The 20735-nt window shown below is 46.3% G+C and overlaps 1 protein-coding gene across 1 annotated transcript in view; it reads right to left on the reverse strand.

The window, feature by feature from the left end:
• The window catches only part of ehmt2 (euchromatic histone-lysine N-methyltransferase 2), a 475985-nt gene that overhangs the window by 426414 nt on the left and 28836 nt on the right, over nt 1-20735 (reverse strand). The window contains exons 6-13 of the mRNA XM_059971113.1: nt 19766-19918; nt 18623-18757; nt 17431-17646; nt 14815-14935; nt 8712-8875; nt 6690-6917; nt 5549-5635; nt 3322-3439 (exon numbers count right to left, since the gene is read on the reverse strand). Of these exons, the coding sequence (XP_059827096.1) occupies nt 3322-3439; nt 5549-5635; nt 6690-6917; nt 8712-8875; nt 14815-14935; nt 17431-17646; nt 18623-18757; nt 19766-19918 (1222 nt within the window). The remainder of the gene's footprint in view (nt 1-3321; nt 3440-5548; nt 5636-6689; nt 6918-8711; nt 8876-14814; nt 14936-17430; nt 17647-18622; nt 18758-19765; nt 19919-20735) is intronic.

Below are 20735 nucleotides of genomic sequence, written 5' to 3' on the forward strand. Positions count from 1 at the left end.
TCATTATCACCATATGTACTGTGTCGTATGACATAGCTGATCTTGGTCGTTGACCGTGATTGTTCTTGGCAAACTTTTCTATAGAGGTGGTTTGCCCTTGCCTTCTTCTGGACGGTGTCTTTACAAGCCGGGTGGTCCCAGCCATTATCAATACTCTTCAGAGATTGTCTGCCTGGCATCACTGGTCACATAACCAGGACTTGTAATATACATTAGCTGCTTGTACGACTATCCGCCGCCTGCCCCTACGATTTCACGTGACCCTGAGTGGGGGGGGGGGGGGGCACACCTTGCCCAAGGGTAACCTGTAGGCTAGTGGAGAGAAAGAGTGCCTTACACCTCCTTTGGAAGAGACGTACCTCCACCCCAACACTTCATATCTATGTGCGTAAAAGAGCTGACCATGCAGTAGTGCCATCTTCTCTTTATCTCTTGTCACTTATTAGACCACTATCACTGTCTATTTTTCAGCTTTCCTTGCTTTCTTATTAACACTATAATAAAATGATCAAGCTTTGTGCCTCTTTCCTGACTTCCAAAAAAACCTTGGATTGGAAACATCAGAACTCAGTAGCCTCAGTCTCTAAATGTTCCCAAGGCAACCACCACACTCTGTGTAAAAAGCGCCTCTGACATCCCCCTCTACTTTCCTCCTATCACCTTAAAATTAATGATCCTCGTATTAGCCATTTCCACCCTGGGGAAGTCTCTGGCTGTCCATTCGATCCATGGCTTTTATTGTGTACACCTCTATCGTCAACTCTTGTCTGCCTTCTCTCCTAAGAGCAAAGTCCTAGCTTGTTCAACCTATCCTCACAAGACATGCTCTCTAATCCAGGCAGCATCCTGGTGAATCTCCTCTGCACCCTCTCTAATCCAGACAGCATCCTGGTAAATCTCCTCTGCACCCTCTCTAATCCAGGCAGCATCCTGGAAAATCTCCTCTGCACCCTCTCTAATCCAGACAGCATCCTGGTGAATCTCCTCTGCACTCTCTCTAATCCAGACAACATCTGGTAAATCTCCTCTGCATCCTCTCTAATCCAGACAGCATCCTGGTGAATCTCCTCTGCACTCTCTCTAATCCAGACAACATCTGGAAAATCTCCTCTGCACCCTCTCTAATCCAGGCAGCATCCTGGTGAATCTCCTCTGCACCCTTTCTAATCCAGACAGCATCCTGGTGAATCTCCTTTGCCCCCTCTCTAATCCAGGCAACATCCTGGTGAATCTCCTCTGCACCCTTTCTAATCCAGACAGCATCCTGGTGAATCTCCTTTGCCCCCTCTCTAATCCAGGCAGCATCCTGGTGAATCTCCTCTGCACCCTTTCTAATCCAGACAGCATCCTGGTGAATCTCCTTTGCACTCTCTCTAATCCAGACAACATCTGGTAAATCTCCTCTGCACCCTCTCTAATCCAGACAGCATCCTGGTGAATCTCCTCTGCACTCTCTCTAATCCAGACAGCATTCTGGTGAATCTCCTCTGCACCCTCTCTAAAGCTTTCACACCCTTCCTAGAATGAGGCGACCAGAGCTGAACACAATATCCCAAGTGTGGTCTAACCAAAGTTTATAGAGCTACCACATTACCTGTATAATCAAGCAATCTTTTGCTTAATCCAAGATGAATCCAACAATGGGTGCAAGGAGAGTCTATCGAAGCCGTCTACATTTGATATGTAAGCCAGTACGCAAGCCAGGGCGGTATGATATGGAGAGCAATCAGCAGACTCCCCTTCTGATGAATCCAAGTGAATGGCAGGGACTGATAATAGTTTGGCACCGGGGCAGTTGCAGGAGTTGTCAGTCCACGTTGAACTCAACGTTGGATTGCATTAGGGACTCCAGCTCTGCATTTTTCCTCGGTGTTTACTTCTGAAGACTTCCCCATAAGTGGGTATAGCCACAAGGCCACTTTCCTTCTCCTAGATGAGCTACCAAATACGGCTGATAAGCCCCATTTCCTGAAGCGAGTGGTTTTCATGTGCCAGTAACCTATCTTTGCCCCTTCACCTGTCAGTAGAAACGAATCTGCTTGGCTTAGTGGCTAAGCTACATGCAAAGGCCAGGAGCTGGACTTGGTTGTCAGAGGCCATTTGATACTCACAACACTTGGAGCATTTAAAAGGTAATGGGATCTTATCCCCACTAACCTCCCCGCCCCTTCTTCAGCTATGACAGTCTTAAGGAACCAAAGACGTTCTAAGATCTCGTGAAATGTGCCTTGTCTCTCCTTCGTCTCATTCATATCTCAATCAACTTTGATTTATAACCCCTGTTTTTGGATTCCTTCCTGTATACCCAGTCCAGGACACCATCTCAAATGCTGCCTCAGGGTATGATGCGGCATGGTACCATAGTAATTAATATAACGTTTTACAGCGCCAGCGACCCAAGTTCCTGGCTTTCCTCCAGATGCTCCACTATTCTCGGGTGCCCTGCTTTTCTACCACATTCCCAAGACATTCGATTTAGAAAAACATAGAAACACAGAAAACACACAGCATAATACAGGCGTTTCGGCCCACAATGTTGTGCCGAACATGTCCTTACCTTAGAACTACGTAGGCTTTACCCATAGCCCTCTATTTTTCTAAGCTCCACGTAGTCATCCAGAAATCTCTTAAAAGACCCTATCATTTCCACCTCCACTACCACCACTGGCAGTCCATCCCACACACTGACCACTCTCTGCGTAAAAAACTTACCCCTGACATCTCCTCTGTACCTACTTCCAAGCACCTTAAAACTGTGTCCTCTCATGCTAGCCATTTCAGCCCTGGGGAAAAGCCTCTGACTATCCACACAATCAATGCCTCTCATCATCTTGTACACCTCTGTCAGGTCACCTCTCGTCCTTTGTCGCTCCAAGGAGAAAAGGCCAAGTTCACTCAACCTATTCTCTTAGAGTTAGTAAGTTGTGGACATGCAATGTTGGCACCAGAAGTGTGGTAATACATGCAGCCTGCCCCCAAAACATCCTCAGACTCTGTCGGTCATTGACACAAACATCGCATTTCACTGTGTTTCACTTGCATTTCATGTGACCAATAAAGCTCATTTTTAAAATCATAAGAACATTCATGATTGGAGTTAAATCCATGAGTAGAAAGTCTTTGTTTCCCCCCTTTCGGAAACATCTGAGCTGGGTGAAATGAAAAGCTGACTGCTTGACTCGCGATGCCGCTCATTTCTAATCTGCTGGGGGGGGAGGGGGGGAGTTAAAGGCAGTAAGTCAATCAATAAGAGGTTTCATGAGCACAAGGAAAAGGTGCAGTACAGTGCCCAGTAGGGCTCCTGGTTACACACATTCGTACCTCCTCCTTTCCCTGGCTTCACGCGGTCTTTGCGCCTGCGTTTCCGGCTGGGTTTCACCCAAGGGCTCTCACTCCTCCACTTTTTCTTCCCCTTTCTCTTCAGACTGGAGCTGGAGCTCTGCAGAGATGAGACTGCAATGAGTGTGGTGAAGAAAAGACAATGTAGACAGTCCAGACGGAACGGGCAGAGTGGGTGGTTAGATCAGTACACGGGTCAGCATGGTCATTGGGGATGCTGTGATCAGTTTAGTGAAACGTGGACATTCCAGACAGAACAGGCAGTGTGGGTGGTTAGATCAATATAGAGCAGCAGCTCTGCAGAGAGCAGGCAGCGGTCAGTACAGTGAACATAGATGGAGTAGCCGGTGTGGACAGTATAGATGGAACACTGTAGATCACTATAGAGCTGGAACTTTATGGAAATAAGAGTCCGCGTGGCTAACATGGACAGTGCAGACAGTGTGGACGGAACAGACAGAGTGGTGTGCCTGGTGTGGACAGTCCAGGCAGAGTGGGTGGTACAGGGGGTCAGCATGGTCAGTGCAGTCAATGTGGATGTTGTGATCAGTGTGGGCAATTTAACTAGCTCATAAAATCATAGAGCACTACAGCACAGAAATAGACCACATGGGCCATCTAGTGTGTGCTGAACTGTTATTCTGCCTAGTCCCATCGACCTGCACCTGGACCCTAGCCCTCCAATCTATGCACTCACCAACCTTCTCGTAAATGTTGAAATCAAACCTGCAGCCACCACTTCCACTGGCTCATTCCACACTCTCACCAGCGTCTCAGTGAAAATGATCCGTCTCACCCTTCACCTGTGACCTCTAGCTCAGACACTAACGTTGCCCAGCAACAATCCTCTCCCCCCACATTACCCTTCTCCAGAGTAGGTGGAGTCAAATGTCAATAATAATGCAAGAGAGAGAGAGGGACCTGGTGGCACGCAAGTGCAGCAGTTAGCGTAACACTTCACAGCACTAGCAACCCCGGTTCAATTCCTACCGCAGTTTGTAAAGAGTTTGTACCCCTGTGGGTTTCCCCGAGGCGCTCCATTTTCTTCCCACATTCCAGACACATATGAATTAGTTGGTTATGTAAGTGTGGGCTCGATGGGCCAGAATGGCCTGCTACCGTGCTGTATCTCTAAAATCTCTAAATAAATAAATTGCATCATTTACTTCATCCTAAACACCCACCAGTACTCATCGAGAAATCAGAACTGAAAAAGGACTAGCAGTTTCAAGTTCAAGATAGATATGAACATCTATCCTGGGCCCAGCATATTGATGCAATTACAAAGACTTCATGAGGAGTGTGAGGAGAACTGGTTCATCACCAAACACCTATAGACGTACTGTGGAGAGCATTCTAACTGACTGCATCACTGTTCAGCATAGAGGGGCCACTACACAGGATAGAAATAAGCCACAAAAGCTGCAAACTCAGCCATTTCCATCATGGACACTAGCCTCCTGTGCATCACCCAGGACATGCCCTCTTCTCACTGGTATAAAGGTGGTGGTACAGGAGCCTGAAGACAATTTCTACCCCCTCGCCGTCAGATTTCTGAATGGATAATGAACCCATGTACACTTCCTCAGTAATTTTTTCTCTTTTTGCACTACTTATTTAAATTATTTTTCATATATACTTACTGCAGTTTATAGTTTTTATTATTATATATTGTACTGCTGCCGCAAAACAACATGAGAAGAGATGAGGAGAGGAAGATAGGGAGGGAGGAGGAGTGAAGGAGTGATTTGTGAACTATGTCAGTGACATTAAACCTGACTGTGTTTCTGCCTTTCAGCAGAGAGTGATTTCAGATTCCCCAGTTACTTTAGATAGGGGGTAATGCTTTTGGACTGCTGCACCACCTCCCCGCCCCTTAGACTCAGGTATCTGATACCATGAGGGGAGCTACAGCTTTGAGTCAAGCCTGCGTAGCAATGGGCATCACGTTTTACAGTGGCAACAACTGGGATTCAATTCCCACCGCTGTTTCTGTGCTTCCTCCATGATTGCTTGGGTTTCCTCTGTGTGCCCCAGATCCCAAAGGTGTATAGGTTAGGGTTAGTAAGTCGGAAGAATGGCTGCCCCCAACACATCCTCGGACTGTTGATGCAAGCGACATATTCCACTGTATATCTCAAAGTACATATGACAAATAGAGTTCGTCTTTAAAAACACCACCAGGAGATATCACGTGCCAGGAACGTACCCTGTCAGAAAGGTTTCCAGAACCTTCCAGTTCCTCCTCGTCGTCCTCCACATCACTAAGTCGGTCCTCTCCTACGTCGCCCTCGGTCTAGAAAAGGAAACATTGTTAGGTGATGCATCTTTCCCTAGTAAGAGGTGGTTTGCTCAGTGAAAATCACGTCAGATCGTTTCCCCTCAGAAGAACGAAGGTGGGGGGAGTGAGGAGGGGTAACATGGGGAAGGAGGCACTGACGAAGACAAAAGGAGCAGCAGGGGGAATAGGGGGAATAAGAAGGACAAGGAAAGAAGAGTGGAAGGAAGAGAGCAAGACAGAAGGACAGAGGGAGGATAAAGAAGAAAGTAAAATGGAGGGAGTGAGTGAAGGGTGGGTAAAGGGCAAGGAGAGGAGTGGAGGGTGGAAGGGTGAGGGTAGGGGAGGAGAGGAGGGGGAAGGAGGGAGGGGGAAGACAGGAGGAAGGGATGGAGAGGGAGAGGGGAGGGAGAGGAGGGTTGGGGAGGGAGAGAGGTCAGGGAAGAGACAAAGAGAGTGGGGGGAAGGTTGACGTCAGAGAAAGACAAGCGAGGAGCAGACAGATGTTGGAATAGAAGTCAGAGAGAGGCAAAGTAGTGAGAAGAGCATCCAGCAAGTGGAGTGTGGGAAAGAATGAAGAGAGGAATAGGAGGGGAGAGGGAGGGAAGCAGGGAGGGGAAATGGGAGGAAGGGGCGGATGGGAAGTAGGAGTGAAAGAGAGGAACAGAGTTGGGGGGATTGAAGGATAAGGGAGGGAGGTGGATGGGGAGAGTGAGGAACATGGAGGGGAGAGGGAAGCAAGGGGGATGAGGGAGGGAGAGGGAGGAAGGAGAAGAGAAGAGGAAGATAGGGAGGGAGGAGGAGTGAAGTGAGAAGGAGGCATCGAATCGGAGGGTGTCCATTGGGAGGGAGGCATAGGGAAGGATGGGAGTGGGAGGAAGAAGGGAAGAGAGAAGGGGAGGGAAGGCAGAGGGGTACATGGCCTGGGAAGGAAGGGGGAGAGGGGAGGGAAAAAGAGGGGGAGATCTAGAGAAAGAGAGGAAATGAGTGAGGAAGTGTGGTAAAGGAAGGGAGACAGGGCTGGTGAGGGGAAGGGAGGGAGAGATGTCAGGGGGCAAAGAATTGGGCTCACCTTGCTGGATTTGTCTGAGTCCGCTCTCCCATCCACAGAGTAGCTGTCATAAAAGAGACTGAAGTCATCGCCGACCTCTGCGTCCCAGTCATCCATGGGTTCCACAGCCCCTCCCTTGTCCTCAGTCTCCCCGTCCTTGGAGAGGTCCAGCATTGGAATGGAACTGGCCCCACTCGTGACTCCCTTCACCTCCTGCGGTTGGACCCTATTCAGCGCATCGCCCAAACCCTGCAAAAAATTGCACAGACTGTTGGTGATCAGTTTTCCTTATTGCCCCCTCGTCAAAGGCTGCTCAATATAACAGAATCGATTTTACTGGATAACTTCCCTGCCAGTCCAGCTTGGTCACCTTTCTGCTGGGAACGTTTGTCCAGAGGGCCTGGGGGCTTCAAGTGAACAGCACCAATAGCTGTCAGTGTCTGCTTTGACCCTCAGTAACATCGATGCATGACAGCTGGGAACGACAACTACTGTTCCCAGGAACACAAGTAAATGCAGAGATGTAGACACAGAAACCAGCCTCCCCTCCATGGACTCTTGTCTATACTCTCTTTGACTCAGTAAAGCAACAAGCATCATCAAAGATCCCACCCACCTGGACATTCTCTCTTCTCCCCTCTTCCGCTGGGCACAAAATACAGGCTCAAGGACAGCCTTTACTCTGCAGTTTTAAGAGGACCAAGCATTTCCCTAGAACACTTGATCTCACAGTCTACCTTGTTATGACCTTACAACTTATTGTCTGCCTTTCTCTGTACCTGTAACACTTCATTCTGCACTCTGTTATTGTTTTCCCATGATGAATGATTTGTAGGGACAATCAAAAAGCACTGAGGTTGGGTGAGACTAGAGCTAGCGGACATACGTTCAGAGCGAGAGGTGAAACATTTAAGGCAATGTACATCCAGGGAGCATATGGACGGCTACAGCTAATGACTGTAAACTAGTTCAGAGTGTGTTCCCACTTCCACTGGGTAAAACCACACTCCATATATCTGGGTGACGGAATTGATGACTTTGTGACCAAGTTTGTGGACAATCCAAAGACCAGGTAGCATTGAGGAGGCAGGGAGTATGCAGAAGGACTTAAGACGGGTTAGGAGAATGGGCAAAGAAGGAGCAGATGGAATACAGTGTCAGGAAGTGTATGGTCACTCACTTTAGTAGAAGGAATAAATGCGTGGACTATTCAATCAGGGAGAAAATTCAGAAATCAGAGATACAAAGAGACTTGGGAATCCTCGTGCAGGATACCCTGAAGAAACTTGCAGGCTAAATCGGTGGTAAAGAATGGATGTGCAATGTTCACATTCATTAAAAGAAGATTAGAATTTACAATCAAAGATGTAACACCAAAGCTTTATAAGGAATTGGTCAGACCACAATAGGAGTATTGTGACCAGTTTTGGGCCCCTTATAAAAACATAAGAAATAGGAGCAGGGGTAGGCATCCGGTCTGTCGAGCCCGTTCTGCTGTTCACTAAGATCATGGCTGATCTGGCCACGGACTCATCTCCACCTACCTGCCTTTTCCCCGTAACCCTTGAATCCCCTACCATGCAAAGAATTCCCCAACTTATTAAAGAAATGATGTGCTGGCATTAGAGAAGGTTCAGAGGAGGTTCATGACAATGATCCAGAGAGTGAAAGGGTTAACGTATGAGGAGCATTTGATGGCCCCCGGAGTTGAGGGGTGGGGGGTATCTCACTGAAACCTAACAAATACTGAAAGACAGAGTGGAAGAGTCCAGGATGCACTCAGAATAGGACATCCCTTTAGAACAGAGACAAGGAAGAATTTACTTAGCCAGAAGGTGGTGAATCTGTGGAACTCATTGTCACAGATGGTTGTGAAGGCCAAGTCATTGGTTATATTTAAAGTGAAGGTTAATAAGGGCATAAAAGGTTAGGGTAATGGGGTTGAGAGAGATAATAAATCAGCCATCAAGGAATGGCGGTGCAGAATAGCCTAATTCCACTGCTAGGTCTTATGGTCCTAAGAAGCATACAACAGTTACCCACCAGAGCCACAGCACCGGCCACTGGGCTACCGTCAACCCTTGCTCCATGACCTCCCCGGATGGATCCCAGTGAAGTGATCTCCTTGGCCATTTCTTCCTTCAGGAGACTGTTTCCCTTCATGGACTCTGGCCCCAATCTCTCCGGTTTCTGCCTCTTGATGAGTCCTACAAGAGGGCAAAGAGAGAACCTCAACTGAAGGAAGCAAGTGGCACCCACCTTCCATTATCAACACAAGAGGTTCTGCAGATAAAAGAACTCTCAAGCACACAACACACAAAATGCTGGAGGAACTCAGCAAGTCAGGCAGCATCTATGGAGGGGAATAAACAGTCAACATTTCAGTCCTATCATGACTAGAAAGGAAGGCTAACTTCCACCTCCTTCTACTTCTTTATCCATTCCCCATACAGTTTCCCTTCTCACTCGCCATCACCTCCCTCTGGTACCATAGCTTATTCTGTCTTCCATGGTCCACTGTCCTGTGAGACTAATGAATACTCTGTCACCACCGAAGTCTTGTCACTTCCAGGCAGGCACAGGTATCAATTATAAGTAATTATAACAATGGCAGAGTTTGCCACTGAAATGTCAGTTATAACTGATACCTACACTCAGCTGGAAATCCAAGAAGAGCTTATTCATCCCATATGCCAGAAAAGCACTAGATCCTCTCTCGGTCCATTTTTATTTTAGCTTATAACTGTTTAATAAGCTGCAATTAGTAAATATACTTTATCATTTTATGTGGTGTAAGATCTGCTATTTCTTGCTGACCAATGATCGCGCATGGACACAGCATCCGCTCAAATCGAGGTTTCTTTAATTGGAACATCACAACATTCCTGCTTGGTTGAACCCCAAATCATTCTGACCCTAGATGTATATTATTCATAAAAGGAGGCCTTCTTACCACTGAGTCACGTGGCTGTTAGCAAAGGTGAGAGGGTTATAGATAGATAAATAAGCAACAAGCAAGCAATACATATTGAGAACGTGAGATGAAGAGTCCTTGAGGTGAGTCCATTGGTTGTGGGAACAGTTCAGTGATGAGGGCGAGTGAAGATTGTTTCAACAGCTTGTTGGCTGAGGGGCAATAACTGTTGCTGAACCTGGAGGTGTGGGTCCTGAAGCTTCTGTATCCCCTTGTGATGGCAATAGCAAGGTGAAAGCATCACCTGTGTGCTGGGGTTCGACTGATAGATGTCACTTTCCAGCGTGCTCAATGGTTGGGAGGGCCTTACCCGTGATGAACTTGGCCACATTCACTACTTTTTATAGAACTTTCCATTCAAGGGCATTGGTGCTTCCATACCAGGCTGTGATGAAGCCAGTCAAAATGCTCTCCAACACACATGTAAGTGAATTTGTCAAAGCTTTAGATGTCATGCCTAATTGTCGCAAACTCCTAAGGAAGTAGAGGTGTTGTCATGCCTTCTTTACAATAGCACTTTACCCCCTTGGAAGTTTTCATGTTTTACTGTTTTACAACATTGAATCACCATAGATTTAATTAACACTAATCAACAGAAAAAGACTTTTGTGTCAATGTGAAAACTGATCTCTTCAAAGTGATCTAAATTAATTACAAATATAAAACCAAAATAATTAATTGCAAAAGCATTCACCCCCTATAATATGACACAACAAATCACCACTGGTGCGGCCAATTGGTTTTAGAAGTCACATAATTAGTTAAATGGAGATCACCTGTGTGCAGTGACGGTGTTTCAAATGATTGGAGTAAAAATACACCTGTATCTGGAAGGCCCAACTGCTGGTGAGTCAGTACCCTGGCAAAAACTACACCATGAAGACAAAAGAACACTCCAAGCAACTCTGTAAAAAGGTTATTGAAAAGCACAAGTCAGGAGATGGACACGAGAAAATTTCCAAGTCACTGAATATCCCTTGGAGTACAATTAAGTCAATCATCAATGTAAATCTGCCTAGAACAGACCGTGCAAGAAGGAGGGAGGCCACCAAGAGACTTATGACAGCTCTGGAGGTGCTGCAAGCTTCAGTGGCTGAGATGGGAGAGACTGCATGTACAACAACTGTTGCCCAGATGCTTCACCAGTTGCAACTTTATGGGAGAGTAGCAAAGAGAAAGCCACTGTTGAAAAAAGCTCACATGAAATCTTTGCTAGAGTTTGTCAGGAGGAACGTGAGTCTCTGAAGTCAGTTGGAAAATTGAGCTTTTTGGCCATCAGACTAAATGCTATGTTTTGCGTAAGCCAAACACTGCACATCCTCAAAAATATCCCATCACTACCGTGAAGCGCGGTGGTGGCTGCATCTCGCTGTGGGGATGCTTCACTGCAGCAGGCCCTGAAAGGCTTCTATGGTAGAGGATAAAATGAATGCAGCAAAACACAGGGAAATCCTGAAGGAAAACCTGATGCAGTCTGCAAGAGAACTGTGACTTGGGAGAAGATTTATTTTCCAGCAAGACAATGACCCCAAGCAGAAAGCCAAAGCTATGCAGGAAAGGCTTAAAAACAACAAAGTTAATGTCCTGAAGTGGCCAAGTCAGAGTCCAGACCTCAATCCATTCAGAATTTATGGCTGGATTTGAAAAAGGCTGTTCACTCACGATCCCCATGTATTTTGACAACTTGAACAGTTTTGTAAAGAAGAATGGGGAAAGATTGCAGTGTCCGGATGTGAAAAGCGGATAGAGACCTATCCACACAGACTCAAGGGTGTAATTGCCACCAAGGTTGCATCTACTAAATACTTATGCAGTCAATTACTTTGTTCTTTATATTTGTAATTAATTTAGATCACTTTGTAGAGATCTGTTTTCACTTTGACACAAAAGAGTATTTTTCTGTTGATCAGAAAAGCCAAATTAAATCCACTGTGATTCAATGTTGCAAAGAAATAAAACATGAATACTTACGGGGGGGGAGGGGGAATATTTTTGTAGGCACTGTACCTGCTGGGCCCAGGTCAGGTTCTCTGAATTGAAAACACCAAGAAAGTTAATGCTGCTGTCCCTCTCCACCTTTGATATTTCAAAGAGCCCAGCCCCATGGACCTCCTGAAGTCTATAATCAGCTCCTTGATGACATTGAATAAAAGGTTGATGTTATTTCAATCTCCCACAACTATGTTTAGCCACATTGTCGTAAGTGTAAAACGAGTCACGTGGGGGCTAAGCACACAGTCTTGTGGTGTACCTGGCTGGTGGAGATGTTGTTGCTAATCTGAACTGAATGGGGTCTGCAAGTGAGGAAATCAAAAATCCAGTTGCACAAGTAGATACTGAGGACAAAGTTTTGAAGCTTTTTGATTAGCTTTGACGAGATGATAGTATTGATGCCAAGCTGTGGTTGATAAAGAGCATCCTGGTGTATACATCTTTGCCGTCCAGATAGAAACAGAAATCTACGGCACATTACAGGCCCTTCAGCCCACAATGTTGTGCTGACCATGTAACCTTCTCTAGAAGCTGCCTAGAATTTCCCGCCACATAGTCCTCTATTTTTCTGAGCTCCATGTACCTATCTAAGAGGCTCTTAAAAGACCCTATTGTATCCACTTCTACCACCATCGCTGGTAGTGCATTCCATGCACCCACCGCTCTGTGTGAAAAACTTAGCTCTGACAACCCCCCCCCTTGTACCTCCTTCCAAGCACCTTAAAACTATGTCCCCTCGTTTTAGTCATTATAGCCCTGGAAAAAGCCTCTAGCTATCCACATGATCAGTGCCCTGCATCATCTTATACACCTCTATCAGGTCACCTCTCATCCCTTTTCACTCCAAGGAGTAAAGGCCAAGTTCATTCAACCTATTCTTATAAGGCATGCTCTCCAAACCAGGCAACATCCTTGTAAACTTCCTCTGCACTCTCTCCACAGTATCCACATCCTTCCTGTAGTGAGGTGACCAGAACTGAACACAGTACTCCAAGTGGGGTCTAACTAAGGTCAAATAGAACTGTAACATGACCTTGTGGTTCTTGAAGTCAGTCCCGAGGCCGCCACACCATACACCTTCTTAACAACATTGTCAACCTGCACAGCAACTTTGAGTCCTATGGACATGGACCCCAAGCTCTCACTGATCCTCCACACTGCCAAGAGTTTTACCATTAATATTATGTTCTGTTTTCAAATTTGACCTACCGAAATGTAATGTTCCAGAGTTGAGTGAACAGCCAATGAAATGGCAGCTGATGCGGACCTGTTGTGCCAGTAAGCAAACTGGAGCAGATCCAAGTCTCTTCTTAGGTAGGAGTTGACATTTTTCATCACCAACCTCTCAAAACACTTCATCACTGTGGATATAAGTGCCACTGTGCAATAATCATTAGAGCAGGTTACCACGTTCGCTTTAGGCACTGGTATAAATGTAGCCTGTTTGAAGCAGGTGGGCTCCTCACACTGCCAAAGTGACAGGATAAAGGTCTCAGTGTACAGTCCAGCCAGCTGATCAGCACAAGCCTTTGGTACTTGGCCAGGTGCCCCATCTGAGCTCAAGGCTTTCCAAAAATTGTACCTGGACCTCTTGTGGACTTTATTGGTCGCCAAACTTGAATGCCTCTGATCTGGCCGTCAGCAGATTGTGGATCTCGTGGTTCATCCATTGCTTCTGGTTGGGGAAGACTCCGAATGATTTTGTGGGACACACTCATCTACAACTATCTTGATAAAGCCCGTGACAACCATGGATGTATTCATTCAGATCCACAGTTGTCCTTGAACACAGCCCAGCCCACCAACTTGAAGCAATCCTGTAGCCTCTCCTTTGCCTCCAGTGACCACATCTTTGTTGTGCTGCATGCAGACAGGACGGCCAATTGATCAGATTTCCTGAAATATGCTCTGGGCATGGAAAGGTATGCATTCCTTATCGTAGTATAACAGTGATCTAGTGTGTTGGGGCCTCTGTGCTACACAGGCTAAATGCTGATGGTAATCCGTGCTGAGTCCCTCCAGCATTCTGTGTGGTTTCACACCTTCCAGTGCCTCTGCCCCACTTTGTTGTGGAACCTCCTATAGCCTTGTGACCCATGCACCTGCAGAAGCAAACATTGCTGTGTAGCTGCTGTCGTACCGAGGGAATTGCAGCAGCAAACTGACATACTGTAAGCTCCTGCAAATGGTAGTATGATCATCTGTTTAGCGACAGGCAAGTACTGGCCCGGACAGATGTGGAAAGCATTCTGACTGGTTACATCATTGTCTGGTATGGTTTCTAATGCTCAGGATTGAAAAATGCCACAGAGGGTTGTTCATTCACTCAGCCAGCTCAATCACATCACAACCCTCCCCACCACTGAGGACATCCTCAAAAGGTGATGCCTCCAGAAGGCTGCATCCAACATTAAGGACCCTCAGCATTCAGGTCATGCCCTCTTCTCATTGCTACCATCAAGGAGGCAGTACAAGAGTCTGAAGTCCAAACTTAATGTTTCAGGAATAGCTTCTTTCCCACTACCATCCGATTGCTGAATGGACAGTGAAGCTATGAACATTACCTCACTATTTTACTCCATCTATTGACTTACTGTAACTTATACTAATTTCTATGTCTTGAACTGTGCTGCTGCAGTAAAACAATTTCGTGACATGTGATAATAAACCTGATTCTGAGATACTTTACCTTCACCTGAGGAGGAAGGCCGGGCACTAGCTTAACACCACAATGTAGTGTTCTTTTGGTAAAACACACCTGGGAGTGAGCCTCACCGGGACCGTACCTGTAATCCCTCTGGTTCATTCAGAGAGTGGGAGTACTGTCTGTGGTGTCAGAGGTCAGTGTGTGCACATACACGCACTAGCACATCCGCACACACACACAACCTTACAGGAAGTTTTCTGAGTGGGTGAGGAAGCCTCGGCCACACCCAGTGAGCAGGGTTCATTGCTGACCCCCTGGCTCTGTTTGTGTGGAGATTGTACCAGGTTCCCTCCCATGCAGGTTCACGGATTGCATTAAATTGTCTCTGACGCAGTTGGCTTTATGAACAGCTAGAGGGAAAATGACTGGCAGAACACAACTGCTCTGCAGGCTGGTATTGACCACTTCAAGGCTATTGAGAAACATGGAATAAACAGGGCTGCGGCTGGGTTTGAAAGGGCCTCTTGCTTTACCTGTCTGCACACCTGGGGTACCTTCGACAGCCCCTCCGCTAGGCAGCAGCTCAAACTCCAGCTGAGTGCTTTGTTGTACAGGACTGCTGTGATCTGAGTCCTTCACTTCCACAAGTTTCACCTGAAGAATCAAAACAAAAATTAAACCAATCCAGAGAAATCTGAACTGATTCACTTTGGAAGGTCAAACTTAATGGCAGAGTATAAGATTACTGGTAGGATCCTTGTGGAGTAACAGAGGGATCTTGGGGTCCATGTCCATAGGAGCCACAGAGTTGCTGCGCAGGATGATAGGAGTATAATGTAGTAGCCTTCATTACACGGGAGATTAGTTTAAGAGCCAAGAGCTCTATAAAACCCTGGTTATATCATACTTGAAGTATCGTGTTCAGATGATATTGCCTTACAGAAGGATGTGAAAGCTTCAAAAGAGTGCAAAGATTTACTGTACCAGGATTATGCCTGCTTTAGAGATCATCTCTTATGAGGAGAGGTTGAGCCAGCTCGAGTTTTTCTCTATGGAGCAAAGGAGGATGAGAAGTAACCTGATAGAGGTGTACAAGATAAGAGGCATAGATAGAGTGGACAGTCAAGAGACTTTTTCCCAGGGAGGAAATGACTAATACCAGGGGCCATAATTTTAAGGTGATTGGAGTAAAGTACAGGGAAGATGTCAGAGGTTGTTTTTATTTTTACAGAGACAGTGGGTGTGTGGAATGTATAGGCAGTCCCCGGGTTACGAACGAGATCCGTTCCTAAGTCTTTCCTAAGTCTTTAAGTCAAATTTGTACGCAAGTCGAAACCGGTACACTCGGTTCTTATTTAGCATCAGTTAGTCAAATGTTTGTCCAAAGCAATAAAGTTAGCCTATCCTTCGATGCCCTATGCCCGGGTGCACTTTTTTCCTCTTTCGAAATGTAGGTCCTTTCAGGCATAAGCCAGTCTTGACCACATTAAATATTTGGTCTGGCAAGTAACCTCGCTCCTCAATAATTTTTTTCAACATTTCAGGAAAATCACCTGCAGCACTTACATCAGCACCTTGCACTTAAATATCACGTAAATTTGCCCTCACTTTGAAATGACTGAACCAACCCCTACTTGCAACAAATTCTTCATCACAGAGTGAAATAAACATGAGATGGGAATTATCGATCCATAATTCTAACTTGTTTACCGTGTCCTTCAACAGATCAGAAACACTGCGGATTCAGCAGCAGCTGCGGGCAGCGGGTCCTGAGCTCCCTGGATCCTAAAGTCCGCCCGCACTGAGACGGGTTAAATGGGACAAGTGCTGACTGGAAAAGGGGGGTCAGGGTGAATCTTACAAAGAAAAATTTAAGCCAAATACAAAGTTACACACTCAACACAGTGGTAATGGCAATGTAATCTTACTTAAAATGGCGTATGGCGTTCTCCTTCCTCGAGCTGACTAATTTTTAATATAATAGAATTTATGGCAGTCCGTTCGTAAGTATGAGTTGTCCATAAGTTGGACGTTCGTAACCTGGGGAGGCAATGTACAGCAGGGGTGGTGGTAGAGGCAGATACATTAGGAACATTCAAGAGATAGACATCTGACTTACGGATGATTCCACAGGGTAAATGCTGGTAAGTCAATCTAGCAATTGGGGAGACAAGTACAGAATAAGAGGTTTCCTACTTAAGACAGAGATGAAGGGATTTCTTTCCAGATACCATCTAATGTCATGTCCCCTCAGAATCTTATTGCTTCAATAAGATAATGCTTTCAACTGATTAAAGGATTGATATTGAACCGCCAAGCCCGCTCAGTAAGTCCTCATTAGATATCCTCAGATCTGTTAATCCAAGTTCAAATTTAATTGTCATTCACACAAATACAACCAAACAATACAGGATTCCTCTGGGGACAAGAAGCAAAATATAAAACCAGCAGCCACACTTATAGTTACAATAGCAGCAAACACAGTCATTAAAAAAAATATACATCCCTGAGTGTCATGTCCTGTAGATTAATGGCGTATGGGATGCTTTGGCAAGGACAAGCATGCAGCAGTTCCTCATTTTGCATTAGTGCAGCCACAGACAAATGCAATCCAGCTGCTCTTTCTACATCACAGAATTTGTAAACGGGACCAAGGAGTCGGGAAATATCCATCCCCATAGACCCCTGAGCAGTGTCACAGATTATACTGCAGGTTTTCAATGAACGAAGGTGGAGCTCGGTCCCATGTTCATTGTGGGAATTATTATTCAATGGGAACTTCTTCACTCACAGGATTGTGAGAATGTGGAATAAGCTGCCAGTGGAAGTGATGAATGCCGGTTCAAATGCAACATTTAGGAGAAATTTGTATAGGTACATAGTTGGGAGGCGTATGGAGGACAACAGGATGAGGAGAAATAACACATCGTCACAGACTAGATGGTCCAAAGGGCCTGTTGCTGTGCTGTAGTGCTCTACCACACTGTACGGAGGAGCTGAATCCTCAACTCCCTTGCTTGTTATCTGTGCTACAAACTGAACACCAGACAGCACAAGGGCTTGGGTTAACATTGTCAATTAGTACCAGCTATTTGTTGGAATGATAAACGTCCCAGCCAGTTTCGACAGTTAATACACACTTTGCTCACCATTCCCACGTTTCCACTGTGTGACAAGATGAGCATCTCCCTACACTCCTCATGGCGTACCTGGGCAGGGCAGGACTTGAACATGGACTTCCGGGCTCGGTGAAGTTTTGGTTTCTCCGCTGGTGCCTGGGCAGCGTCCTGCCTCTCCGCCAACACCGTGGAGACTTCGCCGCTGCCCTGGCTGGTGCTCTCACCCGGCAAGCTCCTGGCCAGACTCTGAAATAATGCAGATCACCAGCTCACAAGGCTGCTCCAGCAGTTGGAGGTACCATTCGGCCCCAAGAGTCTCTGCTAGGATGGTGCAGATGTCTCACTGAGCTCGTTTCCCCACAATCTGAACACCGTTTTCTCTCTCTACTGCTGACCCACCTGTTTCCTCCCCCACCACAAATAGTGAGCTACAGACCCTCTTCCCTTTCCACAAAAGATTTTCCTCAAGGCACCTCATTATCCCATTAATTTTGCCCAAGATTTTAAAACTGTGTCTCACAGTCCTTTAATCACACATTACTAAAAAAGTAGTGGATGCAGCCCAGTCCATCACGGGTAAAGCCCGCACTTAATTCTCACACTTCTCTCACATCTTATCCTCTTGCTCTTCATATACTTGTTGAATGCCTTGGGGTTTTTCCTTAATCCTGTCAGCCAAGGCCTCTCATGGCTTTTTCTGGCTCTGAGTTTCTTTAAGCTCCTTCCTGCTAGCTTTATAATCTTCTAAGATCTTCTAGATCCTTATCATTACCTAGTATTTCGAACCGTAGACAATCCCTCCATGACTTGCTCCTTTTCTGCAGCATCACGCTCCCACTTCTTTTGCCTCATTCCCTGTCCTTTCTGAAACATCTAAAACCTGGCATCGAAGTAACCATTCCTGTCCCTGAGCCATGCAAGTTTCTGTAGTGTCTATGCTCTTTATTTACTCTTTCACTGATATTGTTTACAGTTACAATTCTATACATCTGTTTGAGTATGACCGCAGGAAAAAAGTATTTATGTACTCATAATAAATTTACTTTGAAATTTGAACTATAATTACTTCCATCAAAGAAACTGCATAGTATGCTCCCTACCGGCCACAGTTGTTCAGTGTATCCCCTGGTGGCTCTTCTATAACACGACCCATGGGAACCAAGCATCAGTGAGATATAAAATAGTCGAATACCCTCGCCCACATCTGACCTCTCCCCCATACCTGGCTGATGCTTCCCGCAAGATGTGACTTCCTGGCCCTGTGAACTTCCAGATATTCCGCAGGACTTGGAACGCTGGTCTCCATCTCCTCAGAAACATCACTGAGAGGCTGGCTGGCCATCTTCATGGCTAATGCCTGTGGGTCAGTCAGAAAGAAGGATCAGGAGGCGGGGTAATTGGCGAGGGGGGAGAAATCGGCTGTGGGGGCAACGGTGGGCGGGGGAATGGATTCAAGTAAACCTCGTGGAGCAGCGAGCTGAACCAGCCCACCCCTCACCTCTGGCCCTAACACCCTGACCTTTTCAAACTGGCCTGGCACTTAGGTCACCCAAGCCTCGATCCATTTCTTGCTGTCATACAAGGACCCTGCTGCTTCGGTATGCTCTCAGGCCTGGACCCCACCTCCTCAATTCGGCCTGCACATGACCATTTCAATTCAGCTCAAACTTCAGGTGTTCTCTCACTCCTGGGCCCTGGCTCCACTTCAACCCTGTCTTGCTGCAATGAATCACCTCCAAGTCCATTCCAGCAATGGCCAAACATCGGCTTAATCCCCACTCTGTCTGAGTCAAGCCGCCTCAATATGACCCGTACACACCACGTCACAACCGTCCTACACCTCGAGATTCCAGTTCACACAGCAATAATGCCTCCAACAGGGAAGTTACAGGCTATTGTTTACCAGAAAAAGTATGATTAAATAAGTAATCATTAGTTTTTTTTTGTTTTGTTTGCTGCCAGCAAGTGCTCACTGAGTTTCACCAGTGTCAGAAACCAGAAACAGATGTTGAGGCATTGACAGGCATATAGATGATTGTGGGAAGGAAGGGTCAGACTGATCTTGGAGCGGTTTAAAGGGTCGGCATAACACAGGGAGTCCAAGGGCAGGTACTGTGCTATAATGTTCTGTTCTGTAAGGGTGAGAGAGAGAAAAAAAGAGGGAAAGTGACGTACGGCATAGAACACTACAGAACATTCCACAATGTGCCGGCCTCCTATGGTGTAAAGCCTGGAGAAGTTGGTCTGACTCAGGAAAGTGGGGCATGAACGGGGAGTGAGAATGACTTGCAACTCCCTCCTGGACTTTGAGGGCAAGAACAACAAGAAAGATGTCCTCTCTACTACTTCCATACGGGGCCCTTACCTGACTGACGCCACCTTTCAGTATCGACTTCCTGGCTCTGTGGATCTCTGGGATCTCGTCCTGAGACAGGGCTGCGTGCACTGCCTCCGCTGGTCCCACAGATGGCTGGCTCATCCGCTCCGTGGACAGAGTCCCCAACCTCTCCACCAAGCTCTGCGGGGAAATTATCACAAGCTCAGATAAATTACACAGAACAGTGCAGCACAGAATAGGCCTTACAACCCATAAAGTTGTGCCAACCTTTTAACTTACTCCAAAATTAATCTAACTCTTCCATCCTACATAATCATCTATTTTTCTATTATCCATGTGCCTATCTAAAAGTCTCTTAAATGTCCCCAACTTATTTACCTCTGCCACCACCCCAGCGGTGTGTTCCATGCATCCACCACTCTCTACTTCTGACATCCCCTGATACTTTCCTCCAATCATGCACCCTGGGAATCAGCCACTTCAACCCTGGGAAAAAGACTCTGGCTACCCACACTATCTCTATGAGACTGCCACTCGTCCTCCTTCACTCAGAAAAGAATGAGTACTGAAATGTGAGTGTGCATACATACACTTGTGTCGTCACGTAGGTGCACACTGCCGAACTGCACTTCCCTGCAGTGCATCACAAGCCTTTTCAGCTCATAAACATTTCACAATTTTCTTGAACAAAACTGAAGTTTGCCTTTATATAGAGGTAACACAATTTACACAGACTTCCAGTTTTACAGCAGGAGGAGTCAGGCAAGTCAAGTTAGTGAACAGGCAGTTGTTAAAGCAGCCACTTGCAAGCAGACTTTTTCCACTGAGACTACATTTAGAGGTCAAGGGTTAAAGGTAAAAGGGAAAGGTTTAAGGAGAACATGAGGGGAAACAACTTCACAGGGGGTTGTGCGAGTGTGGGAAGAGCTGCCTATGCAAGTGCTGCATGCAAACCTATCTCAACGTTTAACCATATAACCATACAACAATCACAGCA

The sequence above is a fragment of the Hypanus sabinus genome, chromosome 5 (assembly GCF_030144855.1).
Source record: "Hypanus sabinus isolate sHypSab1 chromosome 5, sHypSab1.hap1, whole genome shotgun sequence".
NCBI classification, from domain to species: Eukaryota; Metazoa; Chordata; class Chondrichthyes; order Myliobatiformes; family Dasyatidae; genus Hypanus; species Hypanus sabinus.